The sequence below is a fragment of the Amblyraja radiata genome, chromosome 31 (genome assembly GCF_010909765.2).
Source record: "Amblyraja radiata isolate CabotCenter1 chromosome 31, sAmbRad1.1.pri, whole genome shotgun sequence".
Taxonomy (NCBI): domain Eukaryota; kingdom Metazoa; phylum Chordata; class Chondrichthyes; order Rajiformes; family Rajidae; genus Amblyraja; species Amblyraja radiata.
Genome location: NC_045986.1, coordinates 15,690,550 through 15,708,943, shown reverse-complemented (window position 1 = coordinate 15,708,943; position 18,394 = coordinate 15,690,550). Strand labels below are relative to the sequence as shown.

General features: G+C 49.0%; 1 protein-coding gene across 11 annotated transcripts in view; it reads right to left on the bottom strand.

Annotated features, from left to right (window-relative positions):
• The window catches only part of phc2 (polyhomeotic homolog 2), a 154,599-nt gene that overhangs the window by 21,467 nt on the left and 114,738 nt on the right, over nucleotides 1-18,394 (bottom strand). For all 11 annotated transcript variants that reach the window (XM_033047877.1, XM_033047882.1, XM_033047873.1 and 8 more), the window contains 2 exons: nucleotides 17,484-17,769; nucleotides 1,556-1,974 (listed from right to left, as the gene is read on the bottom strand). In XM_033047877.1, coding sequence (XP_032903768.1) covers nucleotides 1,556-1,974; nucleotides 17,484-17,769 — 705 coding nt within the window. The remainder of the gene's footprint in view (nucleotides 1-1,555; nucleotides 1,975-17,483; nucleotides 17,770-18,394) is intronic.

Here is an 18,394-nt window from a genome sequence, read left to right as displayed (position 1 = left end):
GAGACATCATGGGCTGAACAACCTCCTCTGGCCTTTAGCCCCTCAGGTACTTTTACAACATCACAGTCGACCACCAGCCTGCCTACTATTCCCCGGCTGTTGCGAGCTCAGGGCTTTGCTGCCAACCGTATAAATCTCTGAGCATAATAAGTAGAGGTTGGCCATTTGACTACTGGCACCTGCTCTGTAATTCCATAAATTACAGCTGATCTTTTTGGAACATAGAATAGCAAAGGGGTGGACCCTTCGGCCCATAATTTCTGGGCTGAACATGATACCAAGCTAAACTAATCTCTGCCTGCACGTGATCGTTATCCATGCATCTATTTATCTATATATCTATACAAGTCACCATCATACCTGCCTCTACCACCACCCCGGCAATGCGTTCCAGGCACCCTCCACTGTGTAGAAACCAACTTGCTTCACACGTTTCCTCTTGCCTTAAAGCTCCAGCCTCTAGTCTGACATTAGACCCTGGGTAAAAAGTTCTGATATTCTTATCCATTTATGCATCTCATAATTTTATATATTTCTATCAGGTTACCCCTCAACCTCCGACGTTCTAGAGAAAACACTACCTCCTGCATCCTCTCACCTCCTACACCAATTCCACACCCAATCATTTCCAGAGGTCTGTGTAACTCCCATCTTAAAGATATGTAATGATTAAAATTGAGAGTTTTTTGCAAAATCAAAAATCAATTAAATCGTTTGCATTTAACACAGTTGAACTAACACAATGTCAACATTTTACTCAAATGCTGAGACTGGCTGCATGAGGTGAGGGCAGGGCATCTCAGGTCCAAAAGACAGGGCCACACAGAGGAGTAGCTGGTAATGCTGGTGCTTTACAGCGCCAGAGCCCCGAGTTTGAGCCTGAACCCCGGCACTGCCTCGCTATGATCGCGTGGGCTTTCTCTGGGTATTCTTGTTTCATCCCACATCTCAATGTGCAGGTGCAGGTCCGTAATGAGTTGAACTGAAATGAATTGAATCTAAACATACAACACGGAAACAGGCCCTTCAGCCCATCAAGTCCACGATCACCCATTCATACTAGTTCCATGTTATCCCGACACGCTAGAGGAAATTTACAGAGATCAATCCATGCACAATCCTGCAAGTCTTTTTTGGGATTTGGGAGGAAACTGGAGCACCCAGGGGAAACCCACGTGGTCACAGGGAGAACGTGTAAACTCCACACAGAAAACACCCAAGGTCAGGATTAAACCTAGGTCGCTGGCGCAGTGAGGCAGGACTCTACCAGCTGTGTCTCTGTCTGGCCGTAACCTGCTGCTGTAAATTGCACTTGGTGTGTAAGTGAGTGAAAGAATTTGAGGGGAGTTAGTAGGAATTTGGGGTGAATGAAATAGGATTAGTATGAAATTAGTTAAAGGATGGTCCGGACAGGCTGGGCTGAAGGGCCTGCTTCCATGCTCTATGCCTCTGTGTGAGCCAACACTCGGTTAAAATGGGAGGTTTTCCAGGAGCATCTTGGGGAGAGTCAGTGAGTTAGAGAAGGGAGTTCCAGAGCCGAAGGAGGTCACCTTACCACGTGTGCAGACGGCTGGACCTGCAGGTTTACGGCTGCAGTCTGTGGCGCCAGTGCATGGCTGTCCGTCTGCCCGCTGTGCAACACCGGCTGCGGGTTCTGCTGGGCGTGAGGCACAGGCTGGAGCACGGGGATCTGAGAGGGAGCCGGCGAGCTCAACACCTGCGGCTTGGGGTGCAGTGCAGGTTGGCAGTGCTGCCCATGCGCCAGGGTCTGCACAGGAGCCTGGAGCGAGCTGGTGGGCACCGCCTGCAGCTGGGCGCTGGTGTGGATGAGCTGCGGCTGCTGCCTGTGCTGCTGGATCTGCTGCTGCTGAATGACGAACTGATGCTGTAGATGTTTCTGCTGCTGTTGCTGCTGCTGCAGTTGGATCTGCTGCTGCTGCTGGATCAGCTGGTGCGGCTGAATCTGGCTGTAGGCTGCAGGGAGAAAGCACAACGTTAACAAGGGAACACCTCCGGCAACAACATCGCTGCTCAAGCATCTGTGCGTCTGATTAATGCTTGGTACTCGACACTGTCTCCCTCTTCACGGATCCACAAGTGGCAAGATATATGGACAGGAATGATTTAGAGGGCTATGGGCTAAACGCAGGCAAATGGAGCCAGACAACCATGACAACTTGGTCAGCATGGACAAGGTGGATCAAAGAGCCTAATTCCGTATCGTATGGCTCTATGACGTCATGGTTAGCACGGACAAGGTGGGCCGATGGGCCTGCTTCTGTGCTGCATGGCTCCATAATATCAAGATAGACAACAGATAATTTATTCTTGGGATGCTGGCGAAGGAGGGAAAAGTTGGTGGAGAAGAAACAACTAGAGAGAATAAAAAAGTTAATGTCAATAATCCATCTGGAATCACACTCCAATGCACACTCCCCGCTGAGGTCAAGAGAGACTGTGCCGGACAGAGAGTTGTATCCTCAGAAATGGGACCCAAACCTGGGAGAGAGAATTCCTTGTATTTGGTGAACAAAGTGCACCATAAAGTGGAAACGATCAATCCTCAGGCACCCGTACAGAGGAGCAGGGAATTATTCTGACCCTTGTCCTTGAAACCTTAATTCATCAATCCAATGTCACCAGGACACTGGGTCTTAAAGTGAGAAAATAAGGAATTGTACATCTATCTCATTGGGCCAAAATTGGACGATTTCGGTCTTGGAAGGTGATTGATGATGTCGGAACGTGGCGACTCTTTGCGTGCTGTCCCAAATGTGGACAGATGAGATGAAGATTATCTTATATCAGAGTGATGGCAAGAGCAAAATATGGAGGAGAGAAGGAACTGCCCAAGATCCAAAGCATACCACCTCATCTGTGAAACACGGTGGTGGGGGTGTTATGACCTGGGCTTGTATGGTTGCTGAAGGTACTGGCTCACTTATCTTCATTGATGATACAACTGGTGATGGTAGTAGCATAATGAATTCTGAAGTGTATCGACACATCCTATCTGCTCAAGTTCAAACAATTGCCTCAAACTCGTTGGCCGGCGGTTCATTCTACAGCAAGACAATGATCCCAAACATACTGCTAAAGCAACAAAGGAGTTTTTCAAAGCTAAAAAATGGTCAATTCTTGAGTGGACAAGTCAATCACCTAATCTGAACCTGCATTGAGCATGCATTTTATATGCTGAAGAGAAAACTGAAGGGGACTAGCCCCCCCAAAACAAGCGCAAGCTAAAGATGGCTACAATACAGGCCTGACAGAGCACCACCAGAGAAGACACCCAGCGACTGGTGATGTCCATGAATCGCAGACTTCAAGCAGTCATTGCATGCAAAAGGATATGCACCAAAATACTAAACGACTACTTTCATTTACATGACATTGCTGTGTCCCAAACTTAATGGTGCCCTGAAATGGGGGGTACTATGTATAAACACTGCTGTAATTTCTACAAGGTGAAACCAAAATGTATAAAAATGGCCTTTATTAAAATCTGACACTTTAACCACGTGATTTTTTTCTATTACAAATCTCAAATTGTGGAGTACAGAGGCAAATAAATAAATGATGGGTCTTTGTCACAAACATTATGGAGGGCACTGTATCTGGAAAGCCTGAAACACAACTTTGGGGGGTGCCCAAGAAGTTGGGACTGAGGGATTGGGACCTGGATGGGTTGTCGGAGATCACAGTAACCAGGGCAGAGGAGGGAAGGTGAAACAAGGTGGAATGTCCACACTTTAAGGAAACTCGAGTGGGTGCAAGTCACAATGGTGGTCGCCTCTACAAAGTAATGCACTTTCAGCAAAGCAGTTCGAGTGTGCTGTGGCATTACTTCAATGCAAATTCATTCATTGTTGAGAGACAGAACGCATAGCATGGGGGACGGGAACCTTTATGGTCACACAACCTCAATTAAATCCCAAACTCCCTCTGACTAATCACCAAAGCTTTCTGGAAGACTCCGGAGCTCAATAAAGACTGACACCCGAGCACATTCTCCCTCTATCAGCTTGCACTGTGCTACTACTCAAAGACTACTACTAGCTTCTCCGAGCAAAGACTGAGCAAACACGCGGGGGTGGTTACCAGAGCAATTTGATTGCAGTCGTTAACAATCGGCTTCAAGCAGTCGGAGGCAGCTTTCAGAGCGTCCCCGGTCCTCAGAGTCGTGGTTTAAAACTCGCCAGAGTACACACACGGCTTCTGGTCCCGCACATACTGCGGAGAGAAACTGGCCGAGCGCGGTCACTGGAGCAGCCAGCAGGATAGAAGCCCACCTCCAGCACTCGCTCCCCTCCCACCCTCCTCCATGTGCCCAAACAACCCCCACTGCCTTTGTGTCCAGGGCCCTCCCTCCGCTCAGCCACCCATTGTTAAGATGCAGCCGCGCTCCTTCCTGCACAACACACGCATCTTTGAGGTTTGCAACAGAGTGTGTGGGAGTGAGTGAGTGAGAGAGAGAGAGAGAGAGAGAGAACTTCACACAAAGAGTTACCAGCTTTCATCCAACACCCCCTGGAGCACACTTCCAGCGTAGCTCTGCTGCAAACCACACAACCAGAAGCGCCGCCTGGAAGGACAGAGAAATTCCTACAATAACATGCGAAGTCATACCGGTCTTCTCAGCACAAGCCGATACCAAATGCTAGGAGGAACTCCAGCGGGTCAGGCAGCATCTGTGCAGGCAGACAAAAGTGCTGGAGAAACTCAGCGGGTGCAGCAGCATCTATGGAGCGAAGGAAATAGGCAACGTTTCGTCCCGAAACGTTGCCTATTTCCTTCGCTCCATAGATGCTGCTGCACCCGCTGAGTTCCTCCAGCACTTTTGTCTACCTTCGATTTTCCAGCATCTGCAGTTCCTTCTTAAACAGCATCTGTGGGGTGGGGGATGGACAGGCGACCCTTCTTCAGACCGGTCTCCGCAGATGCGGCTTGACCCGCTGAGTTCCTCCAGCACTTTAGTGTTTGGCTCAAGATTTCAGCACCTGCGGTTCCTCGTGTCTCCCAACACCGAGGACCACAGCATTCATCGCAGAGACGCACTCGGCGAGCGTCAGTCAGAGCAAGTCCCACAAATAACAAACCCATGTCCTACCATCCACCCCAGAGCAAGCCGCCAGCGGCAGCGGCAGCATCCAAACAGCCAGAATGGCCGCCGAGTGCAAGGACAATAGGAGACCGAGCGACAGGCTGCCCTAAGCGGCTCCACACAGCCAGCCCTCCGGTACCAGCTCTCTGGACTTAAATCAGCCCTTCGGAGAAATCCGTTTGCAGCCCCGGAGGATTTGGTTATCTTGTGCGAGCGACTTTGAAAACATTTCACAATGCGTGACAAAGTGAATTAGAAGCAACAATCTTTAGACAGCTGCACTCTGCAAACCAATATAAGATCTTTGCTGCAAACTTTAGAAGGTGCATGATTTGCATTCTGGAGTAGTCCCCTTTGGGGTAAAGGGGGGGAGATCCCGGGGGTAGGAGTGGCTTGCTCTCCGTGTTTACTTTACCATAAAAGGCTTCCCATGTTGCACGGGGTCTCTGTCAGCAGAACAAGCAACGGGCGGGTGCCTGCATTACAAACAGCGCCGATTCACCCGGGCATTTCAATAACAATGAGCCGCGTTTGTACAGCGCCCTCGGTGTGGCAGCGTTTCAGGAGGGAGGGTCGTGTTTGTCAACGTGCCGCGTCGTGGGGGACAGATGGCCGAGGGCTCAGGAAACAGAGAGGTTTTAAGAGGTTTCATATGAAACATAGAAAATAGGTGCAGGAGTAGGCCATTCAATATGATCATGGCTGATCAGAGGGGGGGGGGGGGGGGGGAGGGGGGAGATAAGAGAGGGGGAGGGGAGAGAGGGAAAGAGGGGGAAGGAAGAGAAGGCTGGGGTGTTATTCTGAAACTCGAAGCCCGGGCAGCTGTAGGCATAGTTTCCATGGTGGGGCGATGAGTTAAATCCAGTGTTTAAGAAGGAACTGCAGATGCTGGAAAATCGAAGGTAGACAAAAATGCTGGAGAAACTCAGCGGGTGCAGCATCAGCAGCATCTATGGAGCGAAGGAAATAGGCAACGTTTCGGGCCGAAACCCAAAACGCTGTCTATTTCCTTCACTCCATAGATGCTGCTGCACCCGCTGAGTTTCTCCAGCATTTTTGTCTACTTTCCAGTTAAATTCAGTTCAACCCGGGCAGTGGAGAATGTGGGGTTCAACCCGGGCAGTGGGGTTTAACCTGTGCAGTGGAGAATGTGGGGTTTAACCCGGGCAGTGGAGAATGGGCAGGTCGGTGTGGAAACGGGAATTGAAACTGAGATCTCAGGACTTTCACAGCCACTTGATGACATGGATGTGGGTGGGCCCAAGGGCCTGTTTCTGTAATGAATAACTGATTCTTTAAAGACCAAAATTGGAGGAGACACAAACCTCACAGACTTGTCAGGGGTGAAGGGGGTTCAGAGATGAGGAACGTAGTGACGCTGGGGAATAACTGGAAAACAAGGGCTAGTGTTGTAGAACCAGGGCATGACTTAACCAGTGGCAGTTTCGGTTGGTGATGATGGTTATGAAGCTTGGTGTAAGTCGGGATGGAGACCGTGAAGCTCTGGATCACAAAAAAACTGGAGTAACTCAGCAAGTTAGGCAGCATCTCTGGAGAAAAGGATTCAAACTGAAGAAGGATCTCGACCCAAAATTATTTTTCTTCAGAGATGCTGCCTGACCTGCTGAGTTACTCCAGCTTTTTGTGTCTATCTTCAATTTAAACCAGCATCTGCAGTTCCTTCCTACACAAGTTCTGGATCAACTCATGTTAGTGAATAGTGGAGGACAGGGCTCTGTCTAGAACCAACAAACTGCACATGGTCGAACAGTCAGGGCTCAGTCATTCAAAACTCAAGGGGATTTACCCTTAATCTCCCCCTCCAGAGCTGATTGTGCTGGTTCAGCATCTGTTGCACAGCTATATTCCAGCACCTGATCTGCTCCAACTTCTTCCGACATCTGCACTGTCAGGGATCAGTGAGAAGCCTGGTTCTCATTTCTGGCCTCCATCTCAGGCAAGGGAAGCCGCGTCATCCGTCACCCTCCGCCATCTCGTCAAGCAAGCCAGTGCGCTGAACCCGAAAATGGTTCCCCTCACTCTCCAGCAGCACCAGTTGAGATTGGCCCATCAGATCATAGCGTGTGTGACAGCACATCTAATTAAAAGGGTTTATTTTTACCAAGCTTCTTCCGGCGTGGGTGCCAGATGTGCTACCACTTGTGTGGTTCAGGAGGTGTCAGCCACAGCAATGTCACATCTGCTGCAAGAAGTCTCTCCAAAGAACATTTGCCCATGTCGTCTGAAATGCTTGATTGCCACAAGTCAGCCTGGAGTTCCGGAAGGAATATTTGCTTTTCTGCACTCTTGTTAGGGAGCGCCGTCCGGTTGGGTACGGCTGCCCTGCCTGCAACTGTCCGTCTTTTCACTTCTTTTTTTATTTTTAGTATGTTTATTTTAACAAAACATGTTTTGTTTTGGAGGTCTATTCTTTTCATGTGGGGGGGGGAGGCACAGCGCTGGAGCGCTATCGCGGAGCGGGCGATGCCTTGCCCGAGTCACCGCGCTGGAGCTCCGGAATGCTGAGTCCAAAATGGAACGTCGCCGAGCTGCGGGTTTGTGGAGCGTCCAGCCATGGGCGGCGGCGTTGACTTTAACACCGCGGAGCCTGGGATCTTTCGCCTAGATCGCCAGTGGTGGAGCTCCATCCAGCGTGGCCTGTTGGCTTCGGAAGCCGTGGACTCCGGTAATGGAAGCGGCCATTCCAGGTATCCCAAGCCGCTGAGAGGGTTCTCCCGACGCCGGAGCACCACCATCATCTGGCGAGAAGGGCCTGAAACATCTGGCCTTCGTAACGGCGACTGCGGAGGCCTCAATAGGCCCGACTATGGGTGGACAAGGGGATGAGGGCTGGACTTTGTGCCTTCCCTCACAGTGGGAACCATTGTGGGGGGATGTTTTCATGTTTAATGTTAAATTCCTTTATAAAGTTATGTTGTATTATTAATGTGCTGCAATGGCAACCTGAATTTCACTACACCAATTGGTATATGTGACAATAAATGAACCTTTGTTCTCATCCCAAGTTAACCAACAGGCCTCATCAGCAATGTTCTCATGCTGTTGCCCTTCATCCCCACATTTTCCCATCTCACCCATCATTTATCCAATGAATTCAAGGAAAATTGTCCTAATGGCTAGGCAGTTAGTGACCAATCATCATCTCGCACCAATCAAAACTTTCAGTGGCAATGACACATTTGTTCTGCACAAATAATTTCAGTTGCTTTTGAACTCACATTATTGTTCTCGTCATTCTCTTTGAGCCACACCACAAGGAAGGCTGCGTGTTTTCCTTGCCATGTGACCATGTTACACGTCTTGCTGCAATCAACAAGGTTGTAATGTTTCAGCCGAGCCCCCATTGATAACCCGAACAACAAGGGCCAAGGTCGAACCACATATCACCAATAATTTACCCTGGACCAACCATATTGAAGCAAAGAAAGCACACCAATCCCAAGCTGGGTGTATTCCAGAGAGAGTTACATATAGCTCTTGGTGCTAATGGAATCTAGGGATATGGGGAAAAAGCAGGAACCGGGTACTGATTCTGGATGATCAGCCATGATCATATTGAATGGCAATGCTGACTCGAAGGGCCAAATGGCCTACTCCTGCATGTACTTTCTATGTTTAGTCTTTGACATTTCCACCCTTGGAAAAATGTTCTGACTGTCTACCCTATCTACACCTCTCATTAAGTTATATACTTTTACCAGGTCTCCCCTCACCACCAACACTCCATGGTTGTACAACCTTATAGCTAATAGCCGCTAATCCAGACAGTATTCTATTGAATCTCTTCTGCACCCTCTCCAAAGCCTCCAGATACTTCCTGTAAAGCGAACGCACATCCCACAGCACTGTACAATGACGCTCAATCAAAAAACAAACTGCCAGAGGAACTCAAAGGGTCAAGCAGCAATTGTGGAGGCAAGTGCTTCCCACAAGCAGCGATCTGATCATGATGAAGCCAGCTGCTTCTGCGACACCAATTGAAGAGGATAGAGACCTGGGCACTGTCCAGAAACAGATGCCGTGAGATCTTGTACATGCTCCGAGAGCGGGAGATGTCTTGTTTTAATTTCTCATCCTAGATCTCTCTGTGGGTGAGGCATGAACTGTCAGCCTTCACTGAGAGGCAGAGGGTTCCCAAGCTGACATCCAAGTTAAAACACTGAATGCTTCACTTTAATGCTGTCGGGAGGATTCAACTAGTAGAGACATGATGAGGTCAGCAGAGTGAGTAACATCAGGAGCACAGAGTAAACTCACACATCTAATGTAAACTAAACACAGACTTTCTCTTGATCCTGGTTCCATTTACAACCTTAGATGCTGAATTTAATCAAAAGGCTGAATACTATATTTCTCTGCAGATTAACAGACAAGCAAGAAATAGAAATGTCTGTGACAAAGAGCAGTAAGGTGCCAGCATAGATCCAGATCATGGTATTACTGTAATTTAGACACTAAGTGCGGGAGTAACTCAGTGGGTCAGGCAGCATTTCGGGAGAAAAGGAATAGGTGGCATTTTGGCTCGGAACCCTTCTTCAGACTAAAAGATAGAGAAGGCCAGAACAAAACAGGGCCAGCAACAGATGACCGCAGGAAGGATGGAGTCCATAATGGTCCACTGTTGGCTGGGCAAGATGTGTTAATGATGGGGTACAAGGCTGCGAACAATGCTAGTGGGTCGACTAAGGTGGGGGAAGGGGGGGGGGGGGTCAGAGGGGGCAGGAAAGGAATTGAGGAGTTACTTGAAATTAGAAAACTCAACGATCATACAGGCGGGTTGCAAGCTGCCTACGCAAAAAATACGAAGGTAGATTAAAATGCTGGAGGGACTCAGTGGGTGAGGCAGCATCTAAGGAATAGGTGACGTTTCGGGTCGAGACCCTTCTTCAGACTGATGTGGAGGGGGAGGGAAGAAGAAAGGAAGAGGTGGAGGCAGTGGGCTGTGGGAGAGCTGGGAAGGGAAGGGCAAAATACAAGGTGTTGTTCCTCCAATTTGCACGTGGCCTCACTCTGACAGGTTTCTCCAGAGATGCTGCCCAACCCTCTGAGTTGCTCCAGCATTTTGGATTAAATCAGCATCTGCAATTCTTTCCGACACATGCATTAATTTAGTTGGCAAATGGAAAGCAATCCTCACTGCTCTTAGAACAGGAAAAGTAGTTACAGGTAGCTCCGTCTGATGCACACAGTGCGTTAAACAACCTCAGGCCGAGGAGAATGCCGCTGTTAATGAATCAATGCCGAACTGGTTTAGGCAGTAACTGAATCGCCCAGCTTCAGTTATCTGGGAAGTTAATTCATCACCAATCTCCACTCTAGCCATTAGGATTAGCGACAGTGATTGCTTATCGTAACAGAAAAAGGAACATTCTTGCAACTCACGGTCTCCGCCATTTGCAGGTGATTAAAGAGGTCAGTCGGATCTCCTGTGCCACCCCCGTGTTCTCATCATTCACTGGCCACAATTAATTGGCCCTTCCTAGTGTCTTTCCTGTTACATTAACCCCATTAGCACGTTACTGATCGCACCTTGGATGACAGGAAGCTTGCAGAGGAATGAGTTGCTGCTGAATTAACAAGCTCTGTCTCGTCGCTCCGTGCCTCGGGGGACTGAAGACTTGCTGGGATTCTCCAATCACCGGAGCAGAACATCAGAGGGAGAGCGAGTAAGAATGTGCTTGGAAACAGCCCCTTCTAAATGGGGAGAGTGGGCGAGTTCTCCCACCTCCTCCTCCCCCCTGAGTCACAATGTGCTGCTGCTGCTGCCATGTAACAAACACATTAGTCACGTTGGGAAGATATCACAGTTCTTTGGGCAGAGCTGTTTCTACCATGGATACCCTGCAGTGCAAGTCATCCACTTCACCAAATCTGGTTGATTCCACACTCCTCCACAGATGGAGTCAGGGGAAAGAGGAATAGACGGTACTAACGACAAATGAATGGAAGATATGCCTATATCTCCCGTTTCCCTTAACTCAGTCTGAAGAAGGGTCTCGACCCGAAATGTGATCGTTGTTTAGGTCCGTCTGTCCGCGCGTTCGCTCGCTCTTGGTGCTGGCTTTTCTCCCCTCAGACTCCGCCAAACACACACACACACACACACACACACACACAGTATGTCCGGCAGATCGGTGCGGGCCGAGACCAGGAGCAGGGCGAAGGATGACATAAACGGGTCATGGCAGCTATCGTAAAAGTCGACCCGAAATATCACCTCCTGCATTTACTCCAGCATTTTGTATCTAACTTCAGGAGAACAAACAGGTCTGGGCATTATCGCCAGCATGCCTCTCTGCTGTGTATCGGGAGAGGGAGAAAATGCGTCCACCAATTCAAGGAGACTGGTTAATTAGTCAGCAGTGATTTTGGTGCGTGTTTGTTTAACGAGTATCTCGGCTTCCCTCAGGGGATCACTCACCAGCCCAGGCTCCAGACAACTAATCCCCCTTTTACATTCTCAGAGGCGCTGTCTCCCCCCCCTCCCCTCGGTGCTCCAGGATTAGAGGTAACAGCAGCTCAAGTTGGCGGAATGAAAAGGCGTCCACCTCGTGGAGGCAATCACAGCCACTCAACACTGAGCATACAGCCACGGACCACCTGAAACCCTGGTGGCTCAGGACAGCCAGGGACAAAACAAGTATCCACTGAATGGCATTAAAAGGGAATTATCGCAGACTAAATCCATAATACCCGAGTTATCTGCGCGGCTCAGAACAAATCATTTGCGCCCTGTTATAAAGCTAAACGCCGATGTTCAAAGCATTAGTCCCTAGTGAAATAATTTCTCAAAGAGGTGAACTTTCTCTAAGATTCTACAGGGAATATTGGTGGGGGTTTGAACTCTTTACAAAATGCTTGTGAAACTCTCAGCTATTCCACATAGAGGGTGGTTGTATATGGAATGAACTGCCAGTGGAAGTGTTTGAGGCTGGACCTATAACAACATTTAAAAGAGATTTGGACAAGTACATGGATAGGGAAGTTTTTGAGTGATATGGACTAAAAGTGGGCAAATGGGACTAGCTTAGACGGGGAAATCTAGGTTGGCATGGACACGTTGGATTGTTTGACTCTAAGACGCTGTGACAGTCGCTGTAAGGGACAGAGCAGACCGCGAGATTCAGCCAGGCTTCATCACAGTTGAGGTCGGAGCAGGGCAGCTCTCACTGGCCCAGTGAGTGAATACACCAGCCAGTCTTTAACTGAGTGACAAGGCACGGTCGCAAGTGGAGTAAGGTCGGTCACGCTGCGGGACGGTGTGGAGGATGCGGGGACACATCTCACCACGTTTTCCTCAACGTGGACCCACGATACTCACAGCTCAGCTCCCGCAAGCACTCAGTTCCACTCGAGGGGACTGCTGCTTTGACACCAGCTCAGAGCATCAGCCCAGTCTCCAGCCCCCTCCCCGCACACCCTGGTAAGCCGCTTTTTCATTTGTGATGAAGCTCGGCTTGTTATCGCCCAGCTGACTACTGGCAATAATTCAGCACATTTTCCCTTATCGTACATTTTCATTAATGCCCATAGGTTGACTCTTAAACATCACATCTCGTTGAACTTTCAGCCTCTCTCAACACGGCAACCACTGAGTGATGGTGGTAAAGCGAGTGAGCGAAGAGGATAGTGGATGGGGTGCAGATCAATTGGAATGCTTTGCCTTGATGACAGCATAGGTTTAAGGTGAGGTGCTGTCTGTACAGAATTTGTACATTCCCTCTGTGACCGTGTGGGTTTTCTTCGGGGTCTCCGGTTTCCTCCCACACTCCGAAGACACATTAGTCACGTTGGGTAAGTTAATTGGCTTTGGTAAATTTGTTTTTTTTTAAAAAATTGTGCCTGGGGCAGAGGAGAGTGCTAGTGTACGGGATGATCGCTGGTCAGCACGGATTCTGTGGGCCGAAGGGCCCGTTTCCACGCTGGGCCACTAAAATGTAAAGTCTAAATCTCAAAATCAGGTATTCCTTCAGCCCTCAATCTATCTCCCCCTTAAACATTTTTAATGAGCTGACCTCCTCGCCCTTGGGGGGCAGTGTTCCAGAGATTCACCACCCTCCAAGAGAAGAATTATCCACGCTCCATGCTTTTAAATGACTGGCCTCCGATTTTGTAGCAACCTCCCCATGTTTGTGACTCTGCGGTCAGTTCTCTGTAGCAGGGTTCAAACTCACAACTGAGTCGGAGGCGAGAGATCGCACCGCTGAGCCGCGGCTGATATCACAATAGCGGATTACAGATGAAGATTAGAATTAATCCCACCTGCGGTGCAGATTTGCTGCACACAGCTGCTCTCCAGCTCGCTGAGGCGCACTCGATGTACAATGCACATCTTCTCCGGCCTCCTTCAGCTGCCGTGATGCCCGACATGGAGCCTTTTCATCCTCTGAATAAATGGGCCACACAATGATATGCCCAGCGAAAGCAGGCCCTGCCGCAGCAAATCCTCTTAACTCTCAGTTAACTAAAAACTGACTGACAGGATATCCCGGCTGTGGACACAGCAGAGACAATGGTCCGAGGCCACGGGTCGCCAGGAAAGCTGTCGGAACTGGCAGCGTCAATAGCCCCCCCTCCTCCACACACCACCATGCCTCTACGGACCTGTAACTGCGCAGGGGATCAATGGGACCGTGCCCTGGGGATTCACTCTGCCTACACCATTAGACTTTAGAGATACATTGCAGAAACAGGCCCATTCGGCCCATCGAATCCGCACCAACCAGTGATAATCCCGACACAAGTACGACCCTACACACTAGTGACAATTTACAATTTTCCCGAAGCAAATTATCCCCCAAACCTGTGCATCTTTGGAGTCAGGGAGGAAACCGGAGCACCCGGAGAAAACCCACGCGGTCACAGGGAGAACGTACAAACTCCGTACAGATAGCACCCATAGTCAGGATCAAACACGGGTTTCTGGCGCTGTAAGGCAGCAACTCTACCGCTGTGCCATCGTGCTGCCCTCTCGCTTCCTCTCTCACATTCATCCAAGGCCCGCTCCTGCCACCCTTCCAGGTGAGGCAGAGACTCACGTGCACCTCCTCCAACCTTAGAGGCAGGAAACATGTTCCCGATGTTGGTGGAGTCCAGAACCAGGGGCCACAGTTTAAGAATAAGGGGTAAGCATTTAGAACAGAGATGAGGAAAAACTTTTTCACACAGAGGGTTGTGAATCTGTGGAATTCTCTGCCTCAGAAGGCAATGGAGGCCAATTCCCTGGATGCTTTCAAGAGCGAGTTAGATAGAGCTCTTAAAGACGGTGGAGTCAGTGGATATGGGGAGAAGGCAGGAATGGGGTACTGATTGTGGATGATCAGCCATGATCACAGTGAATGGCGGTGTTGGCTCAAAGGGCCGAATGGCCTACTCCTGTACGTATTGTCCATTGTCACGGTGTGTTCAGAGGGAATCACCATTCTGACCGTTGATTATGAACCAAATGGGGGACTAGCTTGGTCAGCATGGCCAAGTTGGGCTGAAGGCCCTGCTTCCCTGCTGTATAATTCTATGACTTGAGTCATGCCTCTGATGGATCAGCCCTCCCACATGCATTAGAACTGAAAAAAGGAAGTCCATGCCACAGTTTGAATGAAGTTATACCCTCAGACAATTTCACAGAAGGCACAACCATTCCCATCTGATCAGTATTTCACATTGTTATAACACTACCCACACACCAACCATGCTGTGGAGCAGTGATCCACACTGTGCTAACACTTGGCTCTTTAGTTGGATTTCTAACTAAATACATTTCCCAGCCAAATACATTACATGGTAGTATCAATCCCATAATATGCAAACCTATTTATCACTGCAATTAAACAAAAGACTGACCATTTGAGCCACTTTTCAAAGTTTTTTAGTCCCCAGAGTGCTTTAGAAGCAGTGTTATTGTTGTAATGCAGAAACTGCAGCAGCAAAACTCGACAAGGTGAGATCTCACAAACAACAGTGCAGCACAGCTGATAGAGCTGCTTTCTCAAAGTGCCAGAGACCTGGGTTCGATGCTGACCTCAGGCACTGTCCGTTTGGTTTGCACGTTCTCCCTGCGACTGTGTGGGTTTCTTCTGGGTGCTCCGGTGTCCTCCTACATCCCAAAGGCGTGCGGGTTTGAGGGTTATTTGACCTCTGTAAAATTGCCACTAATGAGTCGGGAGTGGATGAGAAAGTGGGGAAACGTAGAACTAATCTGAACAGATGTTCAACGATTGGCGTGGACTCAATGGGCCAAAGGCAGAACAAAGTGGTGGAGTAACTCAATGGGTCAGGCAGCTTCTTTGGATAAAAAGGATAGGCAATGTTTCTAGTTGGGACCTTTCTTCAGACAGTGGGCCAAAGGGCCTGTTTCCATGCTACATCTCTAAACTAAACAAATGGCCAGATAATCATCTTTAGTGACAGTGGCTGTGGTTTAAGTATTCAACAAGGCACTGTAGGTAATCCGCAAGCATTTCTCAAAAAAAAACCCCAGCACCTCTAACGTGCCACACTCTCTTAGCATTGCAGTATAATGTCAGTCTACATGCTGCGATATATACTCTGGAATGGAATCTGTGTCTATGGCTCTGTTACACAGGGGTGAGCAAGTCACGTGCTCAGCCACAGTTGACACTACCTGACCAACTCATTAAATCACATTCTTACAACTCACAGAATATTATACCGCCAAGGCACACAGAAGAAAACAAAAACATTTCTCACTTTTCATTTGCAAAGCTAGTCAAGTAAAAATATTCCTTCGATGCTCGTGAGACGCTGAGATTGCGCAGGTGGGAGTGCAAACTGCGGCAGTGCCTCGAAACTCTGACGCATATTTTCCCACAGCAGAGGAATTAATAATTTAAGTAACATTACATCACAAATAACAAAACTATCATGTTTAAACACTGCAGAACATTGTATTGTCGTTGCTGCAATTAGTGCACCAGTGTTTTCTAATTAACAGCACTTTGGGATATTCTGGTTTTCCAACAATTAATTCAGCTTCAGTACATATCTAACATAGAATCATTTCAAAATCCTTATCAGCAATTAAGAAAATAGTATACTTAAGAGCATTTTTAAGCTCTTAAAAACATTCAAGTAATCTCAATGAATTTAAAAAAAAGTAGGCAGAACATAAAACAGAACCACACAGGAAAAGGCTCATACCGAACTTGATGGCAAGATAAACCAGTCTCCTGTTTCCACATGATCCATATTCTCCCAGTCTCTGCATATCCATAAGCCTCGTAAAAGCCATTATCATACCTGCCCCAGCCACCACTCCCTTTACCTAACAAGGTAAACAAGTGGTGCCATCAAGGGGAACCAGTGGCATTAACAAGGGAAACTGGCAACAAATCCCTGCTAAGTCCTGGCCTTTCGGATTAAAATGTACAGCAGGAAATGCTTGCCAGTCCACTGAGCTCTGAGGGTTATTCCAACCCTGCGACACATCACTAACATAGAAAAACATGTTGCGGAATATTAACAATCGAAATCGGACACCAAGCGCCAAAAGCTCAATGCTGAGATCAAATGCCCAACTAGGAAGTTCCAGACAGCATTTCATTTTAATCATTTATTCGGGATATGGACGTGATGGCATTTACTGCCCATTCCAAATTACCCTGGAGAGAGTGGGGGGGAGCTGCTCTCTGTTGAAGGTGCTGTCAAAGAGGGAGTTCCGGGATTTAGACACATTAACAGTGAAGGAATGATTATACATTTCCAAGTCAGGATACATGCGACATTGAGGAGAATCTGCAGGTGGTGGCGTTCGGCATCACTCCATGCTGCCATTGTCCTCCATGCTCTTGAGTAACTGCAGTGCCTTCTGTGGGCGTTGCACACTGCAGCCACCATGCGCTGGTGGTGGAGGGAGAGAGTGTGTAGGATGGTGGATGGGGTAATCAATCGAGCGGCTTCATTGGCTGGGATGGGCGTTGTTAGAACTGCACGCGTCCAGGCAAGGAGAGTGATCTCACACACTGCTGACCTGTGGGATGGTGGGCAGTCTTTGGGGAGTCAGGAGAGTCACTCACCCCAGGATCCGCAGTCTCTACCTGCTCCGGGAGACACTGGATTTAGGTAGGACGTGTCCGCAATGAATTGCCGGGGGAAACTATAGAAGCAGATATAATTGTAATTCTCAAACCTCTGATTAGTGGTGAGGCCCACCACACTGACAGTGGGAGAGGCAGAGGCAGAGAGGATTGGAGTGGCCAATGGCCCATGTGCGGGTCCCTCCCTACACATCCCTTCCCCTTCCAGTCAGCTGCCAGAGTATCTCTCTCCCCCTGGCTTGCTGTGGGGGTAGTTTCACGACACTCCCACATTGCCCGTTTACCCGTGTGCGTCTTGTGCCTACCTGTGGTGATCAGAGGGTGTGTGCTGACAGTTGCAGTATTGTGGGTCACGCCAAGACCCCTGGTGTCCGTGCTGGGAGCAATGCCGTGCTCGCTCTTCTTCCCACTCTCGGCCATGCCCTCGCACTGGCCCCCTTTGCTGCCCAGGATGGGCACCGGGCCGGGCGCTTTTGCCAGCGGGCCACCGGCGGACTGCGGAGCTGACGCGCTTGCTTTCAGAGTTACGCTCTGAAGTTGAGGCTGCACTGCTGTTGCACCCTGCTGGCTTCTGATTGCTAAATTCTGCACCTGGGTAAGAGAGGGAAATGCATCGGATACCATCGGCTTTAGTGAATAACAGCTAACAGCATCAAAATACAGGCAAAATATTCACTGTGTGCAGTTCTGGTCACCCAGCTATAGGAAGGATGTCATTCAGTGCAGAAGAGATTAACCAGGATGTTCCCTGGACTTGCGCGCTTGAGTTATAGGGAGAGGTTGAATAGGCTTGGACCTTTTGCTTTGGTCGTTATGAGGCTAAGGGGTGACCAAGATCAAGAGGGACATGGATAAAGTGACCATTCACAGTCTTTTTCCCGGGGCAGAGGATTCTGAAACTAGAGGGCATGGACACAGAGTTGTGAGTGTGTGGAATTCTCTGCCTCAGAGGGCTGGTTCTCTGGATGCTTTCAAGAGAGAGTTAGATACAGCTCTTAGGGATAGATACAGCTCTTAGGGATATGGAGAGATGGCAGGAACGGGGTACTGATTGTGGATGGTACACAAAATTGCTGGGGAAACTCAGCGGGTGCAGCAGCATCTATGGAGCGAAGGAAATAGGCGACGTTTCGGGCCGAAACCCTTCTTCAGACTGATGGGGGGTGGGGAAAGAAAGAAGGAAAAAGGGAGGAGGAGGAGGAGCCCGAGGGCGGGC